The sequence below is a fragment of the Heloderma suspectum genome, chromosome 7 (genome assembly GCF_057233095.1).
Source record: "Heloderma suspectum isolate Gila_16-S chromosome 7, 16-S_ref, whole genome shotgun sequence".
NCBI classification, from domain to species: Eukaryota; Metazoa; Chordata; class Lepidosauria; order Squamata; family Helodermatidae; genus Heloderma; species Heloderma suspectum.
Window position 1 is genome coordinate 22957305 of NC_139464.1, and position 24134 is coordinate 22981438.

Genomic DNA, 24134 nt, shown 5'->3' on the forward strand with positions numbered 1-24134 from the left:
TTTCTTCTCTCTGCTACATGACTGATCTTGAACGGCTTATAGACTGAAACTCAACTGCTAGTGTTCTTATTGCAACACCATCTCCCCTCTTGCCCATTTGGCATGACTTACAGGCCCGGTGCCAGGGTCATGCAGGAGTGAGTGAGATGCTGCCTCCCAAATGCTCACCTCTTTCACTTTGTTTCTGGATTACAAAACAACCCAGGAACGTGTGAAACTGGGTTGTTGAAGGAGAAACAAACCAGAGTTTTAACCTGTGGTTCGTTGTTGGGTTAAAATTCTGGGTTGTTTCTCCCTCAACAACCCAGAGTTCCAGGTTCGCATTTCATGGAGCTCGCATGTCATGGAGCGCAACCCAGGAATGGGACATTTCTGGGTTGTTTGCTAAACCAGAAACAAAGTGAAAGCTCCAAGTGGTCTGGAGGCAGCGCTCACGCACTCTTGTGTGGCCCCAACTAACCATGGGTTAAACAAGCCATGGTTTGTTGTTACATGTGAACTGGGTCAAAGTCATGTTTTTGATTAGCACTTTAATTTTGTCTCGTGTGTTATGCTAGCAGCTGCTTCTAAATGCATACTAGCATAATTTCCTGTGGGTTGTGTGTTCCTTCCTAGGACCTATTGTCAGTGTGTGTGCATATGCGCTGCTGTTGTACTGTCTTTGAGTTGCTTAGTAGCAGACTGGTCGAAGATGTGTTTCCCTCTGTGGCACCTTGCTAAATAACTGAGGTTTTGTCTAAGCTCTCAGACTTTTCTTCAGCTTTCTGTTCATGAATATGTGTTTGTTTCAGGCAAACTGAATGTACTACAGAAGTACCGAAGGGCAAGCTTTGTGGCCAGGGCTTCCTGTGTGTTCCATTCAATTCAATAAAGTACCTCACAATTGCAAGAATATGAGTTGGGAACAAAATTCAATATTCTGAAAAATCAGATATTTCTTCTTTTAAAAAGTAAAATTTCTAGGTCATAAAGCTTCACTGATGGGAAATGTCTTGTTCAGGATGTTGAGCAGGGTTTTACATGGCTGCAGACAGGGCTTCAGGGCTGTCCCACATAACTCTTTATCCTGTGTCACTAGCAAAAGCAGGATCAATTATGCAATTCTGAAAAATACTTGCAATTTTGATTGAGTGTGCTTCCCTGCCCTGTGACAATGAAGCTGGTGAGGAGGGACATTTGGTGCCTCTGTGCAACCCTTCCCCCAAATATATTCTGCAAAGATGTGTCTCATTCAGGTGGAAGATGGGATTCAGAAGAGAATGCAAAGATAGTCTTTCAAAGACATTTTATCAGGGCAAGAAATCAAGTTACATGGCTATTCCTAGGGTTATATATAGGCACATACGTGTGTCTGTGCATGTGTGTACGCAAAGGTGTAGCATAAACCTAAAAATGTCCCAACCCTGAAATGTGAGGTCACCACCAGCTCATCTGCCTGACATCAACATACACAATTGGGAATGTGGGGTTTCAGTCCACTTGACCCTTAACAGTGTCCATTGCTAATAACCTTCCCATTGTGCACCTTGGCCATTTTCTTCCTTGCAAACTGAGTCACAGCCAAAGTGCTTTTTAACCATCACCACCTTAGTGTGAATAGTGACAGAAGCTTTTGCAGAGCCCTCCCCTTACTATTCACTTGTTTAGTTTCTACTTAAAATTGGTATAGCCTGTACCTGCCCAAGTTGTAACATCCTCAAGCTGAACAAAAACCATGCTGAAAAGCCAGGTGTTCGATAAACTGCTTGTAATTCCCAACAGGACTGATAGGTTGTGTTTGGCAAGCTTGGTCTAGTACGGTCTTTCCCCAACCTGATGCCCTCCAGATGTTTTGGATTACATTCCCCAGCATTCCTAACCATTGGCCATGTTGGCTGGAGCTAATAGGAGTTGAAGCCCAAAACATCTGGAGGGTGCCTGGTTGGAGAAAGATGGTTTAGTGTTTGCCCTTACACACATTTCTGCATGTCTCAAAAATTTAGAACTACTTAGATCTGAGAAATTGTCTAGTAGAGTTTCCAGGATGAACCACTTCTCAAATTGTTCTGCCACATGGAATCTTCAAGAAACTACCTTTTTAAAAAAAAAAGCAATGAGCTTCCATTGTGCATTTCCAGATTCTGGAGGATTCATCCCCTATGCAGTTTCATGGTGCATTTCAAGCAGCTTTTGTGTTTATTACTGTGCATTTTGTTTTCAGTGTTTTAACATTGAACTGATGTTGCTCCATTTTATGTGTTTTTTATTTTTGCCTTTGCTATTCCTCCCCCTCCCTCCCCCTTTTAAAGTTGATTTACGTCCCACACGCCTTGGCATTCAAGAGATCATACGCATCAAAGGTAGTGTCTCCATTCTCATTGACTGGCCATGGTTGCATGCATTCCTGTTATTAACCTGCCAGAACTGTAGTCTGTGCCCTTTCCCTCACCTTCATTTGTACTAGTGTAACCCTGTGCATGTATGAAACGGTTAACAAATGTGGCCAACAGATCGTCTTCAAGTCCCAAACTGTCATGCCCACTTGAAATGCATGCAATATGTGCATCAAGGATCCAGCAGGGAGAAATAATGATCTTTTTTAAAGAAACACAAGGTGCTTTGCTAGACAGGGTGGGTATTTACGTTGCACTTGCAACATGAACAGTATAAAAATATAATAAATAAATACTGTTTGTACTATTAACAGTATTTGTTTATTACATTTTCATCCTACCTTTCCTCCAAGAAACTCAGGTTCACCCATTTCGTGCTTACAACAACCCTAAGAGGCAGGTTAGACTGTGAGAAATTGAGTGGCCAAAGATCAATCAGTGAGCTGAATGGGGATTTGAGCTCTCTAAACTCTACACCACACAGTAACCTTGGTCATAGCAATAGATAATCGTTGTTGTCTGGTATATATGTCATCCAGATGTGACAAAAATGTAAGGGTATGTGAAGGGCACAAAATAGGATTCATTAAAAAAAAAATCTGTAAATAGTTGTCTTCATTCATACAGTTCTCCAAATCACTGGGTTGACTCTAAATTCTTAATTAAAACTGGTTCCAAATTGCATTCCAAGGGAACATACTGTTTTAGGGAGTATCACCATATCACCTCAGTTGCCTTACTTTCCGCTCTGGGTACATCCACACCATGGGCTTAACTGGTTTAATAATAGTTCTCCTCCCTAGGGAACCCTGAGGACTCTAGTTCTGTGAGAGTGTCTAGAAATCTCAATAGAATCTGCAGCAAACTGCAGTTCCTAAAATTCCTGGTGGGGGTGGTGCAAAACAATTAAACCAGTATAAAACGAATGTATGTCATTGTTTGATGATGTCCTTTATCTCTGCTCTGCTTCTCGCGTTACCATTTTGTATGTGGGAATCTACATGTTTATGGAGGTTTGCATTTTGTAATGTGAAAGTTGTCATCCAAATATATGCTTCTGCTTCCAGATGCATGCATTGGGCCAAATTAAAAAAAAATATGCGGGCAGCCTCATGTTACAAAATGCACATCTGCCTACGGATGTGTGGATCTTGACGTATAAAAGTATAACATGAGAAGTAACACTTGGTTACATATTTGACAAGTTTTGAAGAACAAAAGAGCCAAGTGATCGATTTGATTTTCTCAGGGCAAATACACTGCCTTTATATATTATCTGGCCAAGTACTGATGTAAAGTACCAGTGGAACTGGATCTGAAGATGATGTGGTAGATACGGGCTTAAAGGGACACTGAAGTGATTTCCTGTGGTGTGGCATCTTTGCAGCCCTAATAATTTCTGGTGGTAACTGTAATGGTATTCTTTTCCTTCCTCCCTCTATTCTGTTCAGAGTTTAAGCTACACTGATCTACCTCAGTTGATTTTTTAAATGGTGTGAAGGTAATCGGGGTGCTTATAAATAATCTTGAGATGCTTGTGTCAATGGAGGCAAAGAGAGGAAGATATAAGACACATAACCCACATATCTAGTTTCAGTGTAGACATGTTAATTCCACAGCTCCAAAAGTAGCTATGCAGGTCACGTGTCTATCTTATGTGACAAGTTGTTTAAAAGACAACTTTAGAAGAGCATGTGTCCAAAAAGTCATAAGGTGCCTCATGGTCCCTAAGGGACAATACATAGCACAAACTTACAGCCAAGCTACGTCATCAGCTGGCCCATATGATGCATCTGCTGCTGGACTATACCATTTATAACTATTGTTAGGGCGATCTCATTATCCTACACTTGCCCAAATAAAACTTCCCCTGGAATGTTTGCATGTCAGGCAAAAGGGTTCAAGCACAACCTTCCCCCCAGCAGTCTAGTTTTATATGCGTTGAAAGTTGGTTCTTCTTAAAATATGGATGATAATCCAAATAATCATATCCCCCAGTTGTTGTCCCCACTTAGACAATCACATCCCCATTGTCTGAAGTGACAGTCCAGCACCAGATAAATCACATGGTCCTACAGATCATGTTTCCTCTCTCATTATGCCGAGAATGCAAGTTGAGTGGATCAGGGGGTTGTATGCAAATGTGGCTTGACTTGCAAGCTGAACTGATAGCAGCACTTCACCATGTGTGACACTTAGCCCATTTCTTAACACGATTTAGCCATGAGATCTATTTGTTACCAAGTCTAGGTAAACCAAGTAATACAACAGGGTTACATCTTGAGTAAGAAAGTTAATGTAATCGGGGGCAACGGCTATATTTAGGGCAGGCCACAAGGAACGTGAAGAAGAATGCAGCCATAACTTGAAGCTCTGTATAAAATCACTGCTTTGCACTTGATTCACGCCTCTTCCTTCATGTTTTAGTCTTTCACCAAACCCCATCTGCTGCACTGTTAGCATCCGTATGGACGGACAGCTTGCCTGCTGAGCAGGAAGCCCTGAAGTAGCATAACACTCTAGGAAAGAAGGATCACTTTCTGTCCCAAGTTATTGGGGCTGACCATTTGCCGTAAGGGGCTGAAACATATCCTACTTTTCATTGCTACAGAAAGCATACACAGAGGATGAGCTCAACGCCAAACTGACCAGGCGAGTGCAGAAAGCTGCTCGCCGTCAAGCCAAGCAGGAGGAGCTGAAGAGGTTACACAGGGCTCAGGTACAGCAACAACTCTTCCCCACTTTTCCAGGAATTGTTTTCCATGAGTCTATAAGAAGAGAGTCATTTTATGCCCATATCTCTGTAGTGCACCCCAGAAAGGCTTAGTGTGTGCTTATCTGCATTTGGAGAAAAATCGGGTTACATAGGCCCGTCTTATGGTGTGGTTCTGATGTTTCACCATAATAAACTGCACCTCCCACTGCCTGCTTTATGTTGGGCAGCATGACATGACATGTGTACTAGGGTAGAAATCCTGCAATATCTGAGACCAAAACCTATGGATTTTCCTCCTGAGACCAGTTTGAGAAGGTGGATTGGGCTCTTCCCAGGGGCTCTTCCCATTGCCTGCCTTTCCTAAATCTAAGGTTTACTTGCCAACAGCAGGTATTATTGTCTTGCTGCAGCTAATAGTGACACTCTTGTAAAAGGTCTTTATAGGGAGGCTTCCTTGCAGCTGCAAGAGGCATCGAAATGTATGCATCTGCCAGAGGCAAAGGGTAGAATAGAGGTGGGGCTCTCAATTATATGACACTTTACACATTAATATAAGCAAAAAAGGCAGGTTTCTTCCTGGAGGAACTTACAGTCTAGATTTTGACAGAGTGGGAAACAGAGGGAGGAGAGCAAGAGGAAACCGAGGGCAACAGGAAGAACATGCAGAAATTCAGTTATACAAATGTAGGCTTGCTTTCAGTAGGAGATGAGGGCTAAGGGACTTCATGGAAACTGAAGAGGGATTTAAATTTCTTGATTTAAATCAAGAGTGGGAGAAAGGGGGTGTAGTTCTCTCATAGCAAATGCACACAGGATACTTCACCCTGCCACTGCAGGGATGCATTGTGTAGCATGCTGCCAGACCAGATGCATGGGAAGGTGTCCTTCCAAATGTGGCATTATTTGCAAACAGTAGGCCGCCATGTCAGAGCAATGTTATTTTTTTTCCCCTGGGAGTTGATGGCAGTTTCCTGGGAGTTGATGGCAAGCCTCAAGAAATTTTGTACATGACTCTAGGACAACTCTTAGTGTCATGGACCAGGACCCCTAACCCTTGTTCTCAGAGGATCCTGACCCCTTGTCCTTTGAAGAAGAGGTTCCACAGTTAACAGTTCAGGGAAAGGATTTGGTCAAGGAAAGGTGTCAAAAGGCTTCCACCTTCCCAGGACCCAATTCTCCAGAGAAATCCTGGGGGTTAGCTCCCCTGCATCCAGAGGAGTTTGTCAAGCTGTCTTTGCTCTGAAAACTCTGTCCATGAGGATACTTGCATGCCACAGCCTCTCCTACATCATTGCAGCTTGAAGCTTCTAAAACAATCCAGGCTGCTTTAAGAGACAAAGCCTCAGTCAGTGTGGAGGCAGAGTCAAGCAGTCTAAATCAGCCAAACTCTTATTTAAGGCTCAGTCTTGATCTGTTCTTTGTTGGATCAACATACAGACAACCCTGTTTGGCCTCCAGCACCACACAGAGCTTTCTCTTCCTGTCTTGTTTCCCTGAGAAACCTGACATAACATGACCCCTGCTAAAGATCTGACTCATACCAGAACCCAGCCCAGGCTACAGAACAGAGCATTAACAGAACCCATGGCCTGTAACGTAGATAGCATCAGTCTGCTTTCGAAGCATTGACTATTCTTCAAATTATCATCCTACCATTTTGATTTGCGGACAATGAGAATTTATATTTGTGTTTGTCATTCTCTTTCAATAGATTATCCAACGACAACTGGAGCAGGTAGAAGAAAAGCAAAGGCAGCTGGAAGAGAGAGGAGTTGCTGTTGAGAAGGCTCTTAGGGGGGAAGCAGGTACCTTCCAGCATTCAATATTGGGGTTTTTTTTACATCTTTGCTGCTTAAATTTCCATGCAAACGTTTGTAACAATTTGTGTGCTGTCTCTAAAAACTGGTCCCCTCCTAAGCTGCAAGTGGTTTTATTAATTAGTTCTTCAAAATATGAATTAAAATTCACCATTTACCTTCTCTATCATACCTTGGGCTCCTCTGCCTCTGAGATGGAGTTACATATGCTCTAGAAATTCATCTCACTATTTCAGCATTGTAGCAAAGTTTTGTAAAGTTATTGATTGCATCTTCCAGAAAGTTGCAATGCAGTTTATAGGTTACCCCTGTGATAACATTCATTTAGGAAATAAAACTGTGACACAACAAGGAAGCCTTCACTTTGCCCAGAAGTTGTGGAGAGAGAGAGAGAAAGAAATAGTGTGTGGTTTTAATTCATTGTGCCATGAATTAGTATTAGTACCCTTGCAAGGGACCATCACAGAACAGAACAGCAAGTACCATTTGTGCTCTGCAAAATCCTGGACAAACTGACTTCTCTCACTGAGTCATATGAAACAAAAATTTATACAACATGTGATAAGGTTTTCATTGTCTTCTGCTATTAGTGAATGGACTTATGCCCTTGATGGCTAGGTTTAATTAATGGTATTTGGAATTAACATAGATGAAGGAGATTAAGTCCAGAACTAGACATTACTGTCACACGGGACTGCTGCTGAAAAGTGGCATCCCTATGTCTAGTTCTCCCCCACTTTTTTAATGTCTTTTGAAATTGGCCATGCAATGTGATGTCACTCTTTGAGTTTTCCTACCTGCTGCTTCATTGGCTGCCATTGGCAGAGGCAAGAAAACTCACAACATTATGACACTGCATCATGCAGTGAATTTCACTAGATTCTGTGAGGGAGGGAGAATTAGACATGAGGATGCTGTTTTGGCAGCAGCCTCATGTCTGCTGCGATGTCCGGCTCATCCATGGGAAAGAACATAGTTTGATGACTGACATATCCCAGCAATTTCTCTTTTCTCTGCAGGCAAATAAAGGCAAATATACTGTGTGACTCCCTTGCAGGCCCAGGTTATTATATATGGTCCATGCACCACTGATGCTAGAAGCTACATACTCAATTACCAGATGAAGAAAATATAGCCTTTTGTTATGACCTGCCTTTAAATTTGGGAGGGAAATGTAACCAAAGTGACTTCTCCTGAAACAGCTAGAATAACTTTTTCTCTGCTTTGAAATTTCCTATGGGAATGTGATAAGATTATAAATCGCCTGTCAAGACATTCTCATCGCTACCCAGAGGATCAGTGCACAAAGTTCAGACATTATTACCTGAGCAACATACTTAAAAGTTATAACATTTTTATTTTGCTGAATGTATATCCTGCCCTATTCTGACATTTTCTGGTAGATAACAGCTTTTTCGAGATAGATTTAACAATATCGAACAGAATATACGATAAATTAAGTTTAAATCACCTGCTTGCCTTCCTTGGCTAACCTATGCCACCCATTTCAGAAGGTTTTACCTAATTCTGCAAGGTGTCCATGCTTTGGCGTATCTTAAAAGGATACGAGTTACGTAAGTGGATCAGCTCCCAGAAGGGTGTATGTGTTCTCATCACTGAAATTTACCATACAGAGAGGCCTCTGCTGATTTTGGCATCCATAATGGAGCCTGGGGAAGAAACTGTGCGGGGCGTAATCCATTTAGGTCAGCCTTCTCCAACCTGGAGCCTTCCAGATGTATTGGACTGGGAGTTAAGGAGTTGCAGTCCAACACATCTGGAGGGCGCCAGGTTGGGAAGACTGATTTAGGTCACAACCAACAATGTCTGGTGAACTATCACAGTGCATTATCGATGACCCATCCTTGTCAGAAGCCAAGCACTGTATCTTGCTCCAAAGATTTCCAAAGGCAAACCATTAAAGTTGGAGTTGGATAGTAACATTTTCAAGGTGGTGGGGGCCTTTTTAATAGTGCCAATGCCATCCAGAACCCAAACATATTTTTAATAACCTGCAGCTGGCTCTGCTTTAAACTGATTCTGGAGCGGGGAGAGCCTGATTGAAATGATATTAATGTTGGGCTGTGGAATGCAATGCACCCATTAGCTAGTGGCACCCCATAGCATCACTGGAGACAAGTAACAGCACACCCCATTCAACCTAATCTCTGGATACCTTTGCAACTGTTTAAAGGGGTTTCTTATAAAAGAAGTTTAAAGTGAGATAAATGCAGATACCTATACACTCACACACATATACACACACAGAGTCTGTGTGTGTCTTCAAAGAGGGAAGGAATTGTGCAAGACTACTCACTGCTATACTCTGGGTAGTCTTTGCTGCGCCATTTAAAGCTAATTTGTGCCATTTAAATAGGTGTGCCATATAAAGTTAATCTCCTTTAAAAAAAAATTGTGTTCCCCCTCTCCAGCATTACAGCTCGCATCACACCCAAGCTTAAACAGCAAACAAAGCAGAACCCCCACTTTACCTTACTAAGGTAAGGAGAAGATATATCTGAAAACATTCCATCTGTCTATTGCTATAGGGCAATAGTTAGGTTTAATGGACCAGCAACAGATGTTCTATCTGTCTGCCTTCATTAGATTTCCCTCCAACTTGCCAACCAATAAACACTAGTTTTCTTGTTGCCTGACACTCATTTCTTTTCTTGTCAGCCCACCTTCTAGATGGCATCTATGCAGATGGTATCACCAGAGACTGAGGAGATTTGCAGTTACCTTTCACACATCATGCACAATGATGGTGTGTTTGCAGGCAGAAAATCACTGTTTATATCCAGAGTATGATGGGGGAGATGGATGAGTGGAAGGCGGAGGGGATAAAGCAAAAGGTTGGCTTCCCTTATGGCAGCCTTCCCCAACCTGGTGCCCTCCAAATGTTTTGGGCTACAACTCCCATCATTCCCAGCTAGCATTAGCCTAGGCCAGCCTTCCCAACTGGATGCCCTCCAAATGTGTTGGGCTACAACTCCCAGCATTGCTGGGTGTTGTAATCCAATGCATCTGGAGGGCACGCAGTTGGTTGGGCTTTCCTAGGAGTATTAGTAATGAATTGTCTTTTGAACTCAGGATTTCTTTATTTTTTTATTGGTATAATAATCTTTATTTTTTAAAAAAAAGAAAAACACAGCAACAGTAACAGCAGCATAAACACACAATACACATACACTAAAATATCTCTTAAGATTATAAGATATCTACCTTTGGCTCCCCTTACACAACAAATGCTTATTCTCTACTTCTTATCTTAGTTGTATATCATACATTGAGTTCACAGACGTTATCTCATTTCTCTTCTAATTTTAACAACAACAAAAAGAGAATTAACCATCTCAAAGTTCAAAATCCGCATACGTAGATATCATTTTTCTCTATTTCTTGTACAAATTCTATACAAGGTTTCCAATCTAACATAAATTTAGTTGTTGATCCTTCTTTAATTATAATAGTAAGTTTTGCCATCTCTGCCAGCTCCGTCATTTTCATGATCCACTCGCTCACAGTTGGTATTGTTTCATCATGTAGAGAAAGAGGGTTCCCCCCTTCTCTTTTATGTATTTATCTATTCGTCCCAATAAAAAAGTTTCTAGCTTTAATTCTATAGTAGTCTTTAATATTCTTTGAGCTAAAGATTGTATTCGTTTCCAAAATATTTTAGCTTTTTTACAAGTCCACCGTAAATGATAAAACATTCCCTCTTGATCTTCACATTTCCAACATTTTCCAGAAACACCTTTATACATTTTAGACAATTTAAACGGTGACATATACCATCTATACATCATCTTATAAAAATTCTCTTTAAGACTTGTACATAAAGTAAATTTTAAATCTTTTCCCCACATACTTTCCCACTCTTCCATTGATATATTATGACCAACATTTTGTGCCCATTTTATCATACAATCTTTTACTTGTTCATCCTCTGTCTCATACCTTAACAGTATACAGTTTAGCAATAACATGCTCATCATTTGTACACAGTGCTGTATCAAACTCAGATTCTGTTTGTTCAAATCCACCATTTTTCTCATCTATTTTTAACCTTTCTTTAATTTGCAAATATGAGAACCACTGGCCTTCTTCCAATAAGCTTTCCCTTGATTTTAACTTATATTCCCCTTGTGACAGTTCCAGTAAATCATTATATCTTATCCATTTATGCGTGCTATAAAATGCTCTTCTATGTATTGCTTCTTGTGAAGATATCCAACGTGGTATTTTTTGGTAGAACCTTAATTTATATGTATTCCAAATTCTTAATACAGCCCTTCTTATATAATGATTATTAAAACCTACTTTCACTTTTGTTTTATCGTACCACAAATAACCATGCCACCCGTATCTCAATTCATGTCCTTCTTGTTCTAAAAGTCTTCTGTTTTTCAACGTCACCCATTCCTTCATCCACATCAAGCAGCAGGCAGAAAAATAGGTTTTAAAATCTGGTAATCCCAAGCCAGCTCTTTCCTTTGCATCTTGTAAAATTTTTATTTTAACTCTTGTTTTTTTTGCTTGCTATATAAACTTCGTTATAGCTCTCCGCCACTGCTTAAAAGGTAAATCCGATGTAATAATGGGTATCATTTGAAACAAAAATAACATTCTAGGTAATACATTCATTTTAAGTGTTGCAATTCTTTCCAAAAGTGATAGTTGTAATTTTTCCCATTTTAATAGGTCTTGTTTAATTTCATTCCACACTTTAATATAGTTATTTTGAAAAAGCATACAATTCATATTTGTCAAAAAGACTCCCAAATATTTTACTTTCTTTTCAGTTTGGAAGCCAGTCTTATCCATCAACTTTTTTTTTCTTGAACATTCATATTCTTTGTTAAAATTTTTGTTTTCTGTTTAACAACTTTGAACCCTGCCACTGCTCCAAATTCTTTTAATTTTTTCCATTAAAATATCAATTCCCTTTAAAGGTTCTTCCATTATAAACACCAAGTCATCTGCAAAAGCCCTCAGCTTATATTTCTCCTTTTTAATCTTTATTCCTGTAATTCGATCATCTTGTCTTATATCTCTGTTCAATAATTCTAAAACCAATATAAACAGTAGCGGTGACAATGGGCAACCTTGTCTTGTTCCTCTTTGTATCTCACAAGGTTTAGTCAAGTCCCCATTTATAATTATTTGAGTTTTTTGATTGGTATATACCGATTTCACCGATTTTATAAAGTTTTCTTCAAAGTCCAGTTCTTCTAAGGTCTTAATTAAAAATTTCCAGGTGAGATTATCAAATGCTTTCTCTGCATCTAAAAAGATCAGAGCTGCTTGTTTTTCTGGGTGTTTTTCCAAGTATTCCACCACATTCAAGACTGTTCTTACATTATCTCCCATCTGTCTCCTTGGTAAGGAGACACTTTGGTCCTCATATACAAAGTCCTGCAATATTTTCTTGAGCCTTTCCGCCAAAATTGTTGCAAATATCTTATAGTCACTGTTCAGTAATGAGATTGGTCTGTAGTTTTTTGTTGAGGTTAAATCCTGTCCTTCTTTAGGTATTAATGTTATATATGCTGTTTTTCATGTTTCCGGTATCTCCCCCTTTTCTAAAATACTGTTCATCATATTTTTCAACGGTTCTTCACACTTCTTATAATATAATCCTGATATTCCATCTGGTCCGAACTCAGGATTTATAATCATTCGGCACTGCTGAGAAAGTATCCCACATCAGGACACCTGTGGGAAATAGTCTGGACCTGGGACAGTCTCTCATTCCATGAGATGCAATATAAGATTTCAAGATTTTCCCATGCCTTAAGCTTCTCCTTTTACCTCTAGTGTTATCGGTAACTTATTCCCATCCTTTTGCCATATACACTCCAGAAAATCCGCCTTTCTTATGCAGTGGGAGAGGGCAACATGTGGCCTACCAGATGTTTTGGCCTACAACTCCCATTAGCCCTAGCTAGTATTACTAGTGTGAAGGATAATGGGAGTTGTAAACCAAAACATCTGAAGGGCCACAAGTTGCCCACTCTTGTAATAGGCACAGTATCAGGCAAACAGATTTGCATTGCAGCCAATAACTGCAAAACCACGTTCTCTTTTAACAGTTAGTGTTGCTGGAGTAGAGGTGCTGACCTGATTTCGCATGATAGGGGAAGGAACACCCCCTCCCCATACTGGCCATTCTCCATTGGATAATGACCATATGTTAAAACGGCATTCTTGTGAATTAGAATTTTAGGGCCATTTCACCCAAGACATTTTTCTGCATAGGCATTGGTTACATTGTTAAGTGCATTGCATGTATACCGTAACACTGAGCAGATGCACATGTCTCTCCTCCTGCTACATATCCGTGTAGAGAAATAGACGCAATGTGTTTATCATGTTGTGGTGTAGATACAACACAAATGCTTTTCCCCTGTGCCAGCACTGTATCTGTGCAGGAAATGCTCTTCTGCCTATAGCACAATTGTGTGCTGCTCCTACTACTACCTTCTGTGTATCTCAAAGTTGTCCACAGTGGACAAAACCCTGCTGGTTTTATTGTTTTGTGGTGTGTTGGAGGGCACATAACCTTGAGCTCCCTGAGACGGCCCAAGCCATTTTCGTATTTGAGGCAGCTAGTCCTAGTGGTACTTCCTCTGTCATGATAAAAACAATAATAAACCAAATAATCAATCATTTGCTCCCCCCTTAATGGTAAAAATCTGCCACCTGAGGCAGGCCAACTCACCCTGCATAAGAGAGGGATGGCCTTGCCTTGGTTCCAAGTAAATATTTGGTGTATTGGATCAACTCCAAAGTCCATTTTCTTGAATCAGTCTTGGTACTTCCTACCTAAGAGTTGCAGCTAAAATAACAATTGACATTTTACTTCTCATTCCCCTCTTTATTATCAAATGAGTGGGAACTCTGCATAGAAATTAGCATTACTTTGGAAAGAGCCATGCTGGAAGCACAAAGGAAACCCTTTATGGTGCACAGTTCAGAGGAATTGTGTCTTCCATACATATTTATCTCTTCTTGAGCTAAGTAAGTGAGCCTAAAGTTTGATAATATTCACCATGGATTTCCTTTTTCTTACATCATTACTGCTTTGATAAAGTTCTTTATAACCTGACAAACTAGATTTCCTGTATGTTTTTGTGCCTAAAGGGACCCATGGTTACCAGGCATGTGCATAGATACTGGCTGTCACATTCATACTGGAGGATTTCCCCCCCTTGGGTCAGAATACTGATACTTTGTAGAACATGATGGCTATTATTAGGGGGAAACAACCCTTGCATTCCACAGGAAAGACATGGCAACTCCTTAACTATCTTTGTTTTGGCCTTCTTTATTGTACGCTTCCCCAAATCCAACACCCTTGGTCCATGTGGATGTTGCACATTGGCTGGTTCCACCAGCACATTCACAGCAGGCTGATTATGATACAGTATATGCCACTTCTGGAAAGTGAATGTAGGAATGCAGTCGTGTGGGGAAAGTTACCAAAAAATTGGTTACAGACTTACCTTTTCCAAGGACAATCTCACAAGTGAGTTCTTAGATTCCGTTGGGTTCTATTTGTGGATTTAGCCCTGGAGGGGGGAAAATACTAATAAAAAGCAGCAGGAGTAAAACCTCCCACACTTTCCTGGCTGCCTAGACTACGCAGACACTGCAGTTGAGTAACTGAAGAATGGAGTTGTAAGGCATTCCCTGGAGGAATGAACCATGCCCAGCCCAACTCCCTCCCCTGCTCCCACCCTCCTCTTCAATTTCCTCTTTGTGGACCCTTCCTTAACATCCCCTGAAACAATAACAGTACAGTGCCATGTACTGGTACAAGCCAACATAGAGGACAAATCCTTGTACAAAACCCAGCCTGCTCCCCTTATCTGCCTGGAAGTCCACACCTGCCTGTCTTGCCTGCCTATTTACCAGGGACTATTATTCCCTCTCCCTCTGTTTACAGTGTCCATACAGTGTAAATGTGTATATATTTATTACAAAGTTGCATGATTTCTTGTTTCTGTCTGTGTGTCTCTCTCTCCCTGTTTGCCTCTCTTGTGTATGCAATTTCTCTTATCAACTGCTTTGAATTCTGGGCAGGGAGTGGGGAGGGCCCGCAAGGGTGGGGACTTGAACCAATAACTCTCTCTCTTCACCAATTCCTTGTTGTAGACTATTGGGGAGAGTCTTATTACAGTGACCTCATCGACTTGCACCTGGGTGGTATGTATGGCAGAACCTCTTTGCTAGCACTAACCCTGCTGACACCTGCTCCTGTTTTTCCTTCCACCTACTTCTTTCCATCCCTGGCTCACAGCAATGAGATGAAACCACTTTTGCACCTGATTGACTGGCTAGGGCACAACCCCTTTTCCAGCTCAAAGGAGAAGGCAGCATTATATCTAGCAATCCTTATCAAGCAGGGGTTTGTCATCGTGTATTTTTAAGACTTACTAATAACAGCAAAATCTGTTTTGGTGGGTTAACTGTAGGAGGAAAAGAAGGGCAGATTGCAGGAACAAAAGGGGAGAGACCTCCAAAGTGCAGAGGACACAATGTACTGCCCTACGCATTTCGAGCATTAAAGCTCTTCCTCGGGGGTTATTCTGACTTGGTTCTTTTCCAAGAGAACCCAAAGCTGTCTTCCACACTATCTCCAAATAACCTTCCCTAAGGAAGAGTTTTGTTAGTCAATAAATTGTCCTCTGTACATCTTTGCCACCTCTTTCCTTTTGTTCTGGGATTAACCGTGGGCCTGATTGATGTCCCATCTCTGTGCAGAGAAAGGGTTTTCTGCCCCTTGTCTTTTCAGAGTCATTATCTTCTCTCTATACACTCCCCCCCCCCCCCGCACTGGGAAGACCATTTCCTCCAACGTGGGGGAAATTCAGAAGTTGCATCATGCTGAGTCTCCTCCTCCTCCACTGGTAACATTTAAGAATGTTGGTCTGTGAAAGCTTATGCCATAATGAATTAGTCCTTAAGGTGCCACAAGACTGTTGTTTTTGCTGCACACATGACAACCTGTCTGGAGTTTTAAAATGTGTGATACAGCATCGTCACATTGAGAGTTTTCCCTCTCCAGGCAGAAGCCAACAAAGTGAAGGTGGGCAGAGAAACGTCCAAGGTGATGGTGTCATGTTTCACATTTCTAAGCAGTGCAGGCAAGTGAGGAAGAGAAGGAGGAGATGTGGGGCTGCTACTTTGGCAGTTGCCAGTGTTAGCTGTAAAAAGTAGTTGGAGTTTAAATGCAGTTTAAGGTGGTGCTGCTGAAGCAAAAACAGGACTTCTGCCATGTATGTCCCTTACAGGTGCCTAAAGGAATGCTCTGGATTGTGGCTTCTGTTCTCAAACTTTATTGTTTAGTCCCTAAACTTAGTTGTGCAATTTGGTAATGAAGCCCATGCTGTTGTTTAGGATTTTCTTCCCAAAGGTATTCTGTTGCTAGTTAGAGAGTCTGACTGTACAGGACAAATCTGCAGAATAGTTTCCTAATGTGAAGGAAAAGTCCAGTGACTTCCCATTGAGAGAAGCCTTCCATCTGCCTATAAAAATCTAGTAGATAGCAATGATCCGAAAAAACCAGAAATGCCACTAATATCTCATCTAAAGCAAAGAGCAAGCTAAGGAAATCATTTTTGCAATCCCTCCATTTTGTCGTACTATTAAAAGGGATTTTGGTATGATTCTGTTGCACAGGGAGGTTAAAACCTATTACTTTCAAGCATGGCCTTGTCCATTAGCTTGCTTGCAAGGAATCTTTGTGCATTACTGAAGTTCTTAGTAGACAGCAGTGGGAAACAATCTATCTTTTTGACCATCAGTCTCATTCCTGAGCTTCTCATCAAGAAATCCCTAGGGTTTTTGAATTGTAGCTTGAAAGCTTCTGCATTAGCCCCATCCCCCGAGTTCAACTCTGCATCATGAATATGTACCAATTTCCTATTCTACACATTCTTCCTCCAAGCTAGCCCTAGCACTAAAATGATCAATAATCTCCCCCCATCACAGATACACACACACACACACACACTTATAAGGACTCAGGGCTGGCCCGGAACATTTTCCTGTCTGGGGCAAAGGACAAGATGTCCCTCTACTTCCATGTACAGAAGATAGCTGGACTGGCAGTTGAATCTTACCTCAGCAGTGGTGACAGGACAGCTCACTCTACCACATCTGAAAGCAGCAGGTTAGCCTACTAGTGGGTGTAGGTCAGGCTGTGTAGCATGCACAACGCTGCCTTCCAACAAAATGAAAAGGCCAGAAGGCTAAGGACAAATGACCAGGGGGTTGCCACTGCCACACCCTGCCCCACATCCCAGCATCCAGTGCCTGAAGTGGCTGTCACGCTCTGCCCAATAATAGGGCTGGCCCTGTAAGAACAACCAACTTTCTTTTTAAATGCTGACGGTTTCTTTAAAAATGCCTGTTATTTTGGAGTTTGTACATATGATCACACTAAACCAGCACTGCCAAATTTCTCTTTGAGCACTGCAGTCCCTACTCACAGATGTGCAACCAGGATTGAGAACAGATGTTGTAGATACTCTGTCGTTTCTTAGAAAAGGAAGAGTTTGAACAAGCCCTCAGATGGCATTAGCAGTCTCATCATCTTTTCTCCTCTTTCTTGTTTAAAGTTTGCCCTCAAAGGTCACCTCAAGGTGATGTTGTTTCGGGGTGGGGGGGCATAGCTAAGTAGTAGTAAAGCACGTGCTTTACGTGCCGAAGGTCCCAGGTTCAATCCCCGGCATCTCTAGTTAGAGCTAGGAAGGGATCTTGCCTGAAACCCTAGAGAGCTGCTGCCAGTCAGTGTCAACAGTACTGAGCTAAATAGACCAATGGTCTAACTAAGGCATCTTCCTAAGTTCCTGTGCATTTTTTCTTTTGCGTGGTGACGTGGCCTTATGACCAAGTCTCCATCGAGTAAGATTATGACTTAACACAGACCTACACAAAATGTATTCCATCAAGCCCACTAGCCATGCACTGCAACCTTCCAGGTACTTGGCCAACCCATTGTTTTTGCTGTCGTAAGCAGGCACAAACCAAAACCTCAAAATTTATTGAAACCTTGGTGGATTGCACTTTGCATGGTGGATCGCCAGTTGTGCAGGCCTGATGTACAGACGTTTTCTCAGATGCAGAATATTCTGGTCCTTACTCCTTGGGAATTGTTGGTGGGAGGATGCATTGCCAAGTCTCTTCAATGTGACTTTTCTCTGTGAATTAAGAACACAAGAAGAGCCATGCTGGTTGAGACCAAGGGTCCATTTAGTCCAGCATTCTGTTCACACAGTGACCAAACAGCTGTCGATGGGGAACCCAAAAGCAGGACACAAGTGCAACAGCACCCTCCCATTCCATATTCCCCAGCAACTGGTGTACATAGGCATACTTCCTGTGATACTGGCGGTAGCACGTAGCCATCAGGACTAGCCATGGATAGCCTTCTCCAGGAATTTGTCTAATCTCCTTTTAAAGCCAACCAAATTGGTGGCCATCGCTATATTAAGGCTATGTCACTTCTGCAGAGATCAGGAAAGCTTCTGGTGTTCTCTAAATCAGCAGTTTGCAAATTAAGGCTATCAATAGCATTTTGTGGTCTCTTGTCATTAGGAACAGGTAAGTGGCACCCTAAGGGCCTGAGACTCCCAGGGACTTCCTGTCCGGCCCCAAGCATAGCCCCAAATCTTAGGGGATCCACTTTCCCTTATACACCTCAACAGCTTTCCTCCATGGAGCTGAGACACAGGCAAAGGGCCCCTTAACTCTTTCCCCCCTCATGTGAGCAGTAACAGTCTCTGTCAGAGTTGTCCTCTTAAATACCTCAGATGCTGACGTGGCCTCTATGTGGAAGCCAAGACACAGACCAATGGGAGGGAGTAGCTGAGGCACACAATAAGGCCAAGGCTCTTCTGCCAAAGCATCTCTTGCTTTATATATTGGTTGGGGGCAGGTAAGATTAGTGCCCTTTCTCCATGTCTCTGCTCACCTGGGAGTTGATCAGTAATGCTGTTGGCCCTCTGGTCCTTCCTCAAATAAAACACACACATACACACGCTGTTAAAATGAATTGCTGGCTATGGTATGGTTCCTTTCTGAAGACTTGTGCTCTAAGGGGGCCTAGGGGGTGTTCAGGTTTTCCTAGAGCTCTTCCCAAGCATACCACTAGGAGGCAAAGTGTGCCTACAGAAGGAGCTGTAAAAGGGTCGATGCTAAGTGACAGCTAACAAGTTCTGCTCCCTGGCTAATGCAGTCCCCACACTTCCTCTCCTTCTTTCCTACCCTTCTGTTCCTCATGCCTCCTTGAAGGCAACAGTCCTGTCACTCTTGCTAATGGTGGCTTTAAAATGTAGTCCTCAGAGTCATTTAAAGGGACACTGTCACTTTTCATGTTACCTTGCTTCTGTTATAAAGAACTCACTTAAACTAAAATAATAATAATAATAATAATAATAATAATAATAATAATAATAATAATTTGCTTTTCATAATTGACACCCTTTTGTTCCCTACATTTCCTGCTTGGATAAATGTATACAATGCTAGTCACTATTACTTTCTGCCTGTACTTTGGGGGGCTTTATATATCTACTTATTTTGCTGCTTTCAACTGTGGTGTGTTTATGAATGGCGCACCATGAGCGGTATTTTCAGTTTACTCCTCCAACCTTGGATAGAGTTGATTATATTCCATTTTGTATATTACTACTACTACTACTTATTTTACCCCTATCCAAAAACAACCATCTGGCAGTATCCCTTTAAATAAAATGCAGTGTTTATGTGCAGAAAATTCTGTGGCTTTGTAGTTTTAGTTCTTTTTGTACTCCTCTGTGACTGTGATGTTTATGCAGTACTTCCTCAAAAGGCTGCCAGAATGCTCAAGAATCACTGTAGCACAGCAGCTATAAGACTGTAATGTGGACCAGGGAAGTTCCTGGTTCAAATCTCGTGTTTGCCATGAACTCAGTAAGTGGCCAGAGTTAAGGCCACCCTATCAGGAAGATGGGGTTAATAAGAATGGCTGTCTTAAGTGGTTGTTGCCAGGGTTACCAAGATAATAGATTGGAGTGTTTAAAATGCTTCACAAAACATACATAAATGCTGAGATTAAGGTGCACTTTGAAACAGTGAAGGAAAGTCCTCTCCTTTAGCTTACTGTATGAGCAAATTTAGTTGTTGGTTCTCAGCCCAATTGTGCTGTTGCATTTACGTTGAGTTTTACTCAAGTTCAAGGAAGAAACTCTTCAACCAAATGCTTGCTGTTTCTGACACATTGAACCTGCAGCTAAGTGCTGTTGCCCTGATGTGATGAGATGGATTTGGCTTGTGGTTCTGCCCCTCTGACCCAGAAGGGATTGCTATAGACTTTGTAGTAGAGGATGGAGAGAAACCTCCATGAGTAGCACTGGCAATATACATACCACGTTCTTGCATGGCATATGCATGACCTGACAAGTGATCAGTAATCAGGGTTAGGGTTAGGGTGTGATCATCTAGTGGTGCAGGAAGTGGAAGTTGTGCTGAGGAGGAGAGGAAGTGATGTCTAAACATTTCCTTTCTAGGTTGAGACATTTCCTTTCTACACACCCCCCCTCGCCATAGGTGATCAGCACTGTCAGTAAGTACAGCTGCTTGGAATTAAGATGCCTTACGGTTTTTCTTGGTTTGTACCCCAGTGCCCATTCTGATCAGGTTACTGGGAAGCAAATTTCTAGTGATTGTGTTCAGTATTTGAAGAAGCAGGCTCCATTTAGCTTGTAGCATCAAATTCATGTTAAAGTTTAGTATATAATTGTATAATTATCCAGTAGCCTGAATCCCATTTGATGTCTATAAGTGATACCAAAATCATTATTGTAGCACAGTCTTCCCTGACCTAGTGCTCTCCAGCTGTTTTGGACTACAACCGACATCTGCTCCAGCCAACATGCATTCAATATTTGGAGTAGCAGTCCAAATGCTTGGAGTTGTAGTCCAAAACAACTGAAGGGCAGTAGGCTGGGGAAAGCTGTTGAAGCACTAACAAACCAGAGACAGAAGAATGTAGTGGAGCAGCCAGCCAGCTGTATCCAGGATCAAGGCAAGTCCAGTATTGGGTTCTTAGCATGCAAAAGGTCACCTCCAGGGAATCTGAAATAGTAATCATATTGGGAAGAAAGGTTGGTCATCATCAGGTGAAGTGAACGCCAGGTTCAAGACCGAGAAATCTAACATTAGAAGAAAGGGGGGAAACAATCATAAAGCACAGTTCATGAAATGGGGAGCAGACAAGATGTTCACAAGAGAGATGTTTGGATTAAAGAGCAGGGGAAAGAACCTAAAGGTTACATTTCCCCACTGCTTGCTGGAGTCATCTGACCCAATGGTTCAGCTACCTCCCTTGCTACAGTTCCCTGATTTCGCTTTTGTGCCTGGTGGTGGAGAATAGAGAGTACCCTTTTCTCAGCCTTGGATGAGTTCTTTAGTCCTGGAGCATCTGACACCAAGCTTAAGTTTTCAGCTGATGATGTTGTACATGTTGGCTCTCATTCATGATGATGGTACACATATATCAAATTTATAAGGTGATTATCAGTGCCCAGGAAATGTGCATGGACCTGACTGCAATGAGTTTATCAATTTTAAAGTTAATGTACTACTACAAGAACCAAATATAAGCTGTACCCAGTATTTTCACAAAGGGGAGACACCTGTGGAAATAAAATAGCATCTTAGGTTCTTGTGTCTCTCCCTGCCCTGCAAACAGGTGCTGCTTTGTTAGCGCCTTGGGCATTTTCCCCTTTGCATGTAAGACTGGAATCGTAAGACCCTCAAGATCCATAATGAGTCTTCATTTGGGTAAAATGGCCATTGATCCTTCATTGACTTACCTTCTACTTCTTTCCAACAGGAATAGTTCAATTAATGTAAAATTATACAATTTTACTTCCAAGCAAATATGCATAGAATTGGATTCCAGTGTATGTTTAGCCTCAGCAATTTTTTTTCCCACTTGGGAAATATAGACTGACTAAAGATCTTTTGCTGGACTTATTCTTGTACTGAAACTTCGCAAGTATTTGAGCTACACAAGATCTACTTTGTTGATGGATGGTATAAGCAAAACAAAAGGGATGAGTGTGGTGACATTTGATACCTTATTGTGTGGTACTTGATGGAGGCACTTTTGAGAAAATCCAAAGCAAGTTAGGCAGCAGCTTGATCTAAGGTGGCCCAGCACAAAAGTTGGACATGGTCCCAGTCTAAATTTAAATAGAGTATGTACTTAATAGATTGCTGCAGGCTTGTACATAGCCACTTTTCTAGTCAGTCACCAGCAGTGATTAATAATTTGTCCCTAGGAAACCACATAGAAGCTTTGATTAATTGGTAGAGAGTTGGTTCTGGGTATACTTTCAGGCTGTTAAAGTGCAAGCATGTAGGCTAGTAATGTTCACGGGCTGTAGTAGCCTTTGTAGACTTGTTTGCATCATTGGATTGCTCTGAGCTCAGTGCTGCAGGAAAAAGATTTCATCAATTATTTAATTGAACCATCAATATACATAACTGTTTATTCAACCCCTTAATTACTGAGTACTGTGAATATTTCCCAGGGACTCTCCATGAGGTTTCTTGAGCTGTTCTATTAATGGCCCTATTGTGCTGCTTGAACTGTTGTTGGAAAAATTGTTGTCGCTATTGAATATAGATTTATTTACATTCATAGCAAGAGGCCTGTCAATATGATGGACTGTGTCCTTGAACCTCCAGCCTTTCATCCTGCCTTATCTCCTGAATCCAGTAGCCGCTTGCTTCAATGTCAAAGTGGAGCTCTGAAATCAAGAGTGCCCTGTGGCCGCATTGGGCTTAATTGTACCATTGAAACAGGGCTGTGTTGGTGGACTCCATGGAAGCATATCCTGATGTAATGCCAAACCATGGTTTGTGCTAACTGTAAATCAGACCCCAAACTGTGATTTGTGTGGTTTTACTCTTCCCTCACCTTCCCTGAGAAATCCTCAGATGCTATCTCAAACAGTGGCTTCTGAGAGCAAAGCAGCATCCAAAACATGGTTTGCCAGTTCTGACCAAAGCACAGTTTGCTCAAACTGATTTGTAAGCCATCTTCAAATCATCATTTCAGCTCCTGGCTTGGTGGCTGCTCACAAACCATGATTTCTTAGATGGTGTCGGTTTGAATGTCATGAGAAACCATGGTTTGGTATTACATCTGAATCTCTCATGAAGTATACCTTGCTTTTTGTACTACAAATCTAAAACCTAAATAGCAACAAGATTTTTATGTGCAATGGGTGAAAAGGTATTAAGGAATTTTAATATATATATTTAAAAAAACTCAAACTATGGAATGGGAATAAATTATGCAAACTGGAAAGGCTTACCCAAACATGTTTCTTCAGCTTGCTTTGCACAATTTGTGTTTGTGTGTGGATGTAGAGGAAATGTGGGGTTGTGTGTTCAGCTTTTTTTTTTTTTTAGTTGATCGGGAAGGAAGAATTGGGATATGATATAGAAAGCTAGCAAGGAGAATAACCTTGTAAGAGTAGTGGGATGTGGACTGGAGATGTAGCAGTAGGGGAAAACTGCATCTGTTGGAAATCCTTCCTATCAAAAATGTTAGGCTCAGAGCTTCTGCCAGAAATAAAGGTGTTCATCTGGGCCAATTCACATGACCACAGTGCAAGTTGCACTAATAGCAATAATAGATGAAGATGATGGATAGAATTGTACTTGTGGAGAAATAGGCATGAGAGCACATGATGTGGCTCTAGTCCACGAAAGCTTATGCCACAATAAAATGTGTTAGTCTTTAAGGAGCCCCAAGTCACGTGAACAGTTTACCAGGACACGCAGGGTCTATTTATACATACTTGTGGCTGCCACTCAAGCAGCTTGGGAGGTGGGCCATGCTCACATAGAGGTGCTGTTCTGTAAACTGCTGCCTAAATGGCTGCTGTGATTTCCATGACTGCAGCAGCTGGAACAAGGCTTCTGCAGTCATGGCAATGGCAGTGGCGGTGTATATAACCCGTGTGGAGGAGCAGCAGCAATGGTGTCTGCACAGGAGCACAGTCTAGTGGCTCCCAGCACGCTCCCCATGTGCTTCCAAGGAATCCACCAAGGTGGAAGCTATTCCCAACAGTCCTCTTAAATAGCCCTTAGTTTTGCCTGAGGAAGGACGTCGGTGAAGAAGGTTGGAATATCCAGAGAGTATCATTCTTAGCAGGCGAA

General features: G+C 41.7%; 1 protein-coding gene across 6 annotated transcripts in view; it reads left to right on the forward strand.

Annotated features, from left to right (window-relative positions):
- MICAL3 (microtubule associated monooxygenase, calponin and LIM domain containing 3) overlaps positions 1-24134 on the forward strand; it is a 243144-nt gene that overhangs the window by 207254 nt on the left and 11756 nt on the right. For 5 of the 6 annotated variants that reach the window (XM_084809261.1, XM_084809264.1, XM_084809265.1 and 2 more), the window contains 3 exons: positions 4984-5091; positions 6800-6893; positions 15066-15116. In XM_084809261.1, the coding sequence (XP_084665387.1) occupies positions 4984-5091; positions 6800-6893; positions 15066-15116 (253 nt within the window). Of the gene's footprint in view, positions 1-2288; positions 2340-4983; positions 5092-6799; positions 6894-15065; positions 15117-24134 lie in introns of all 6 variants that reach the window. The other variant, XM_084809267.1, reaches the window with a different exon arrangement.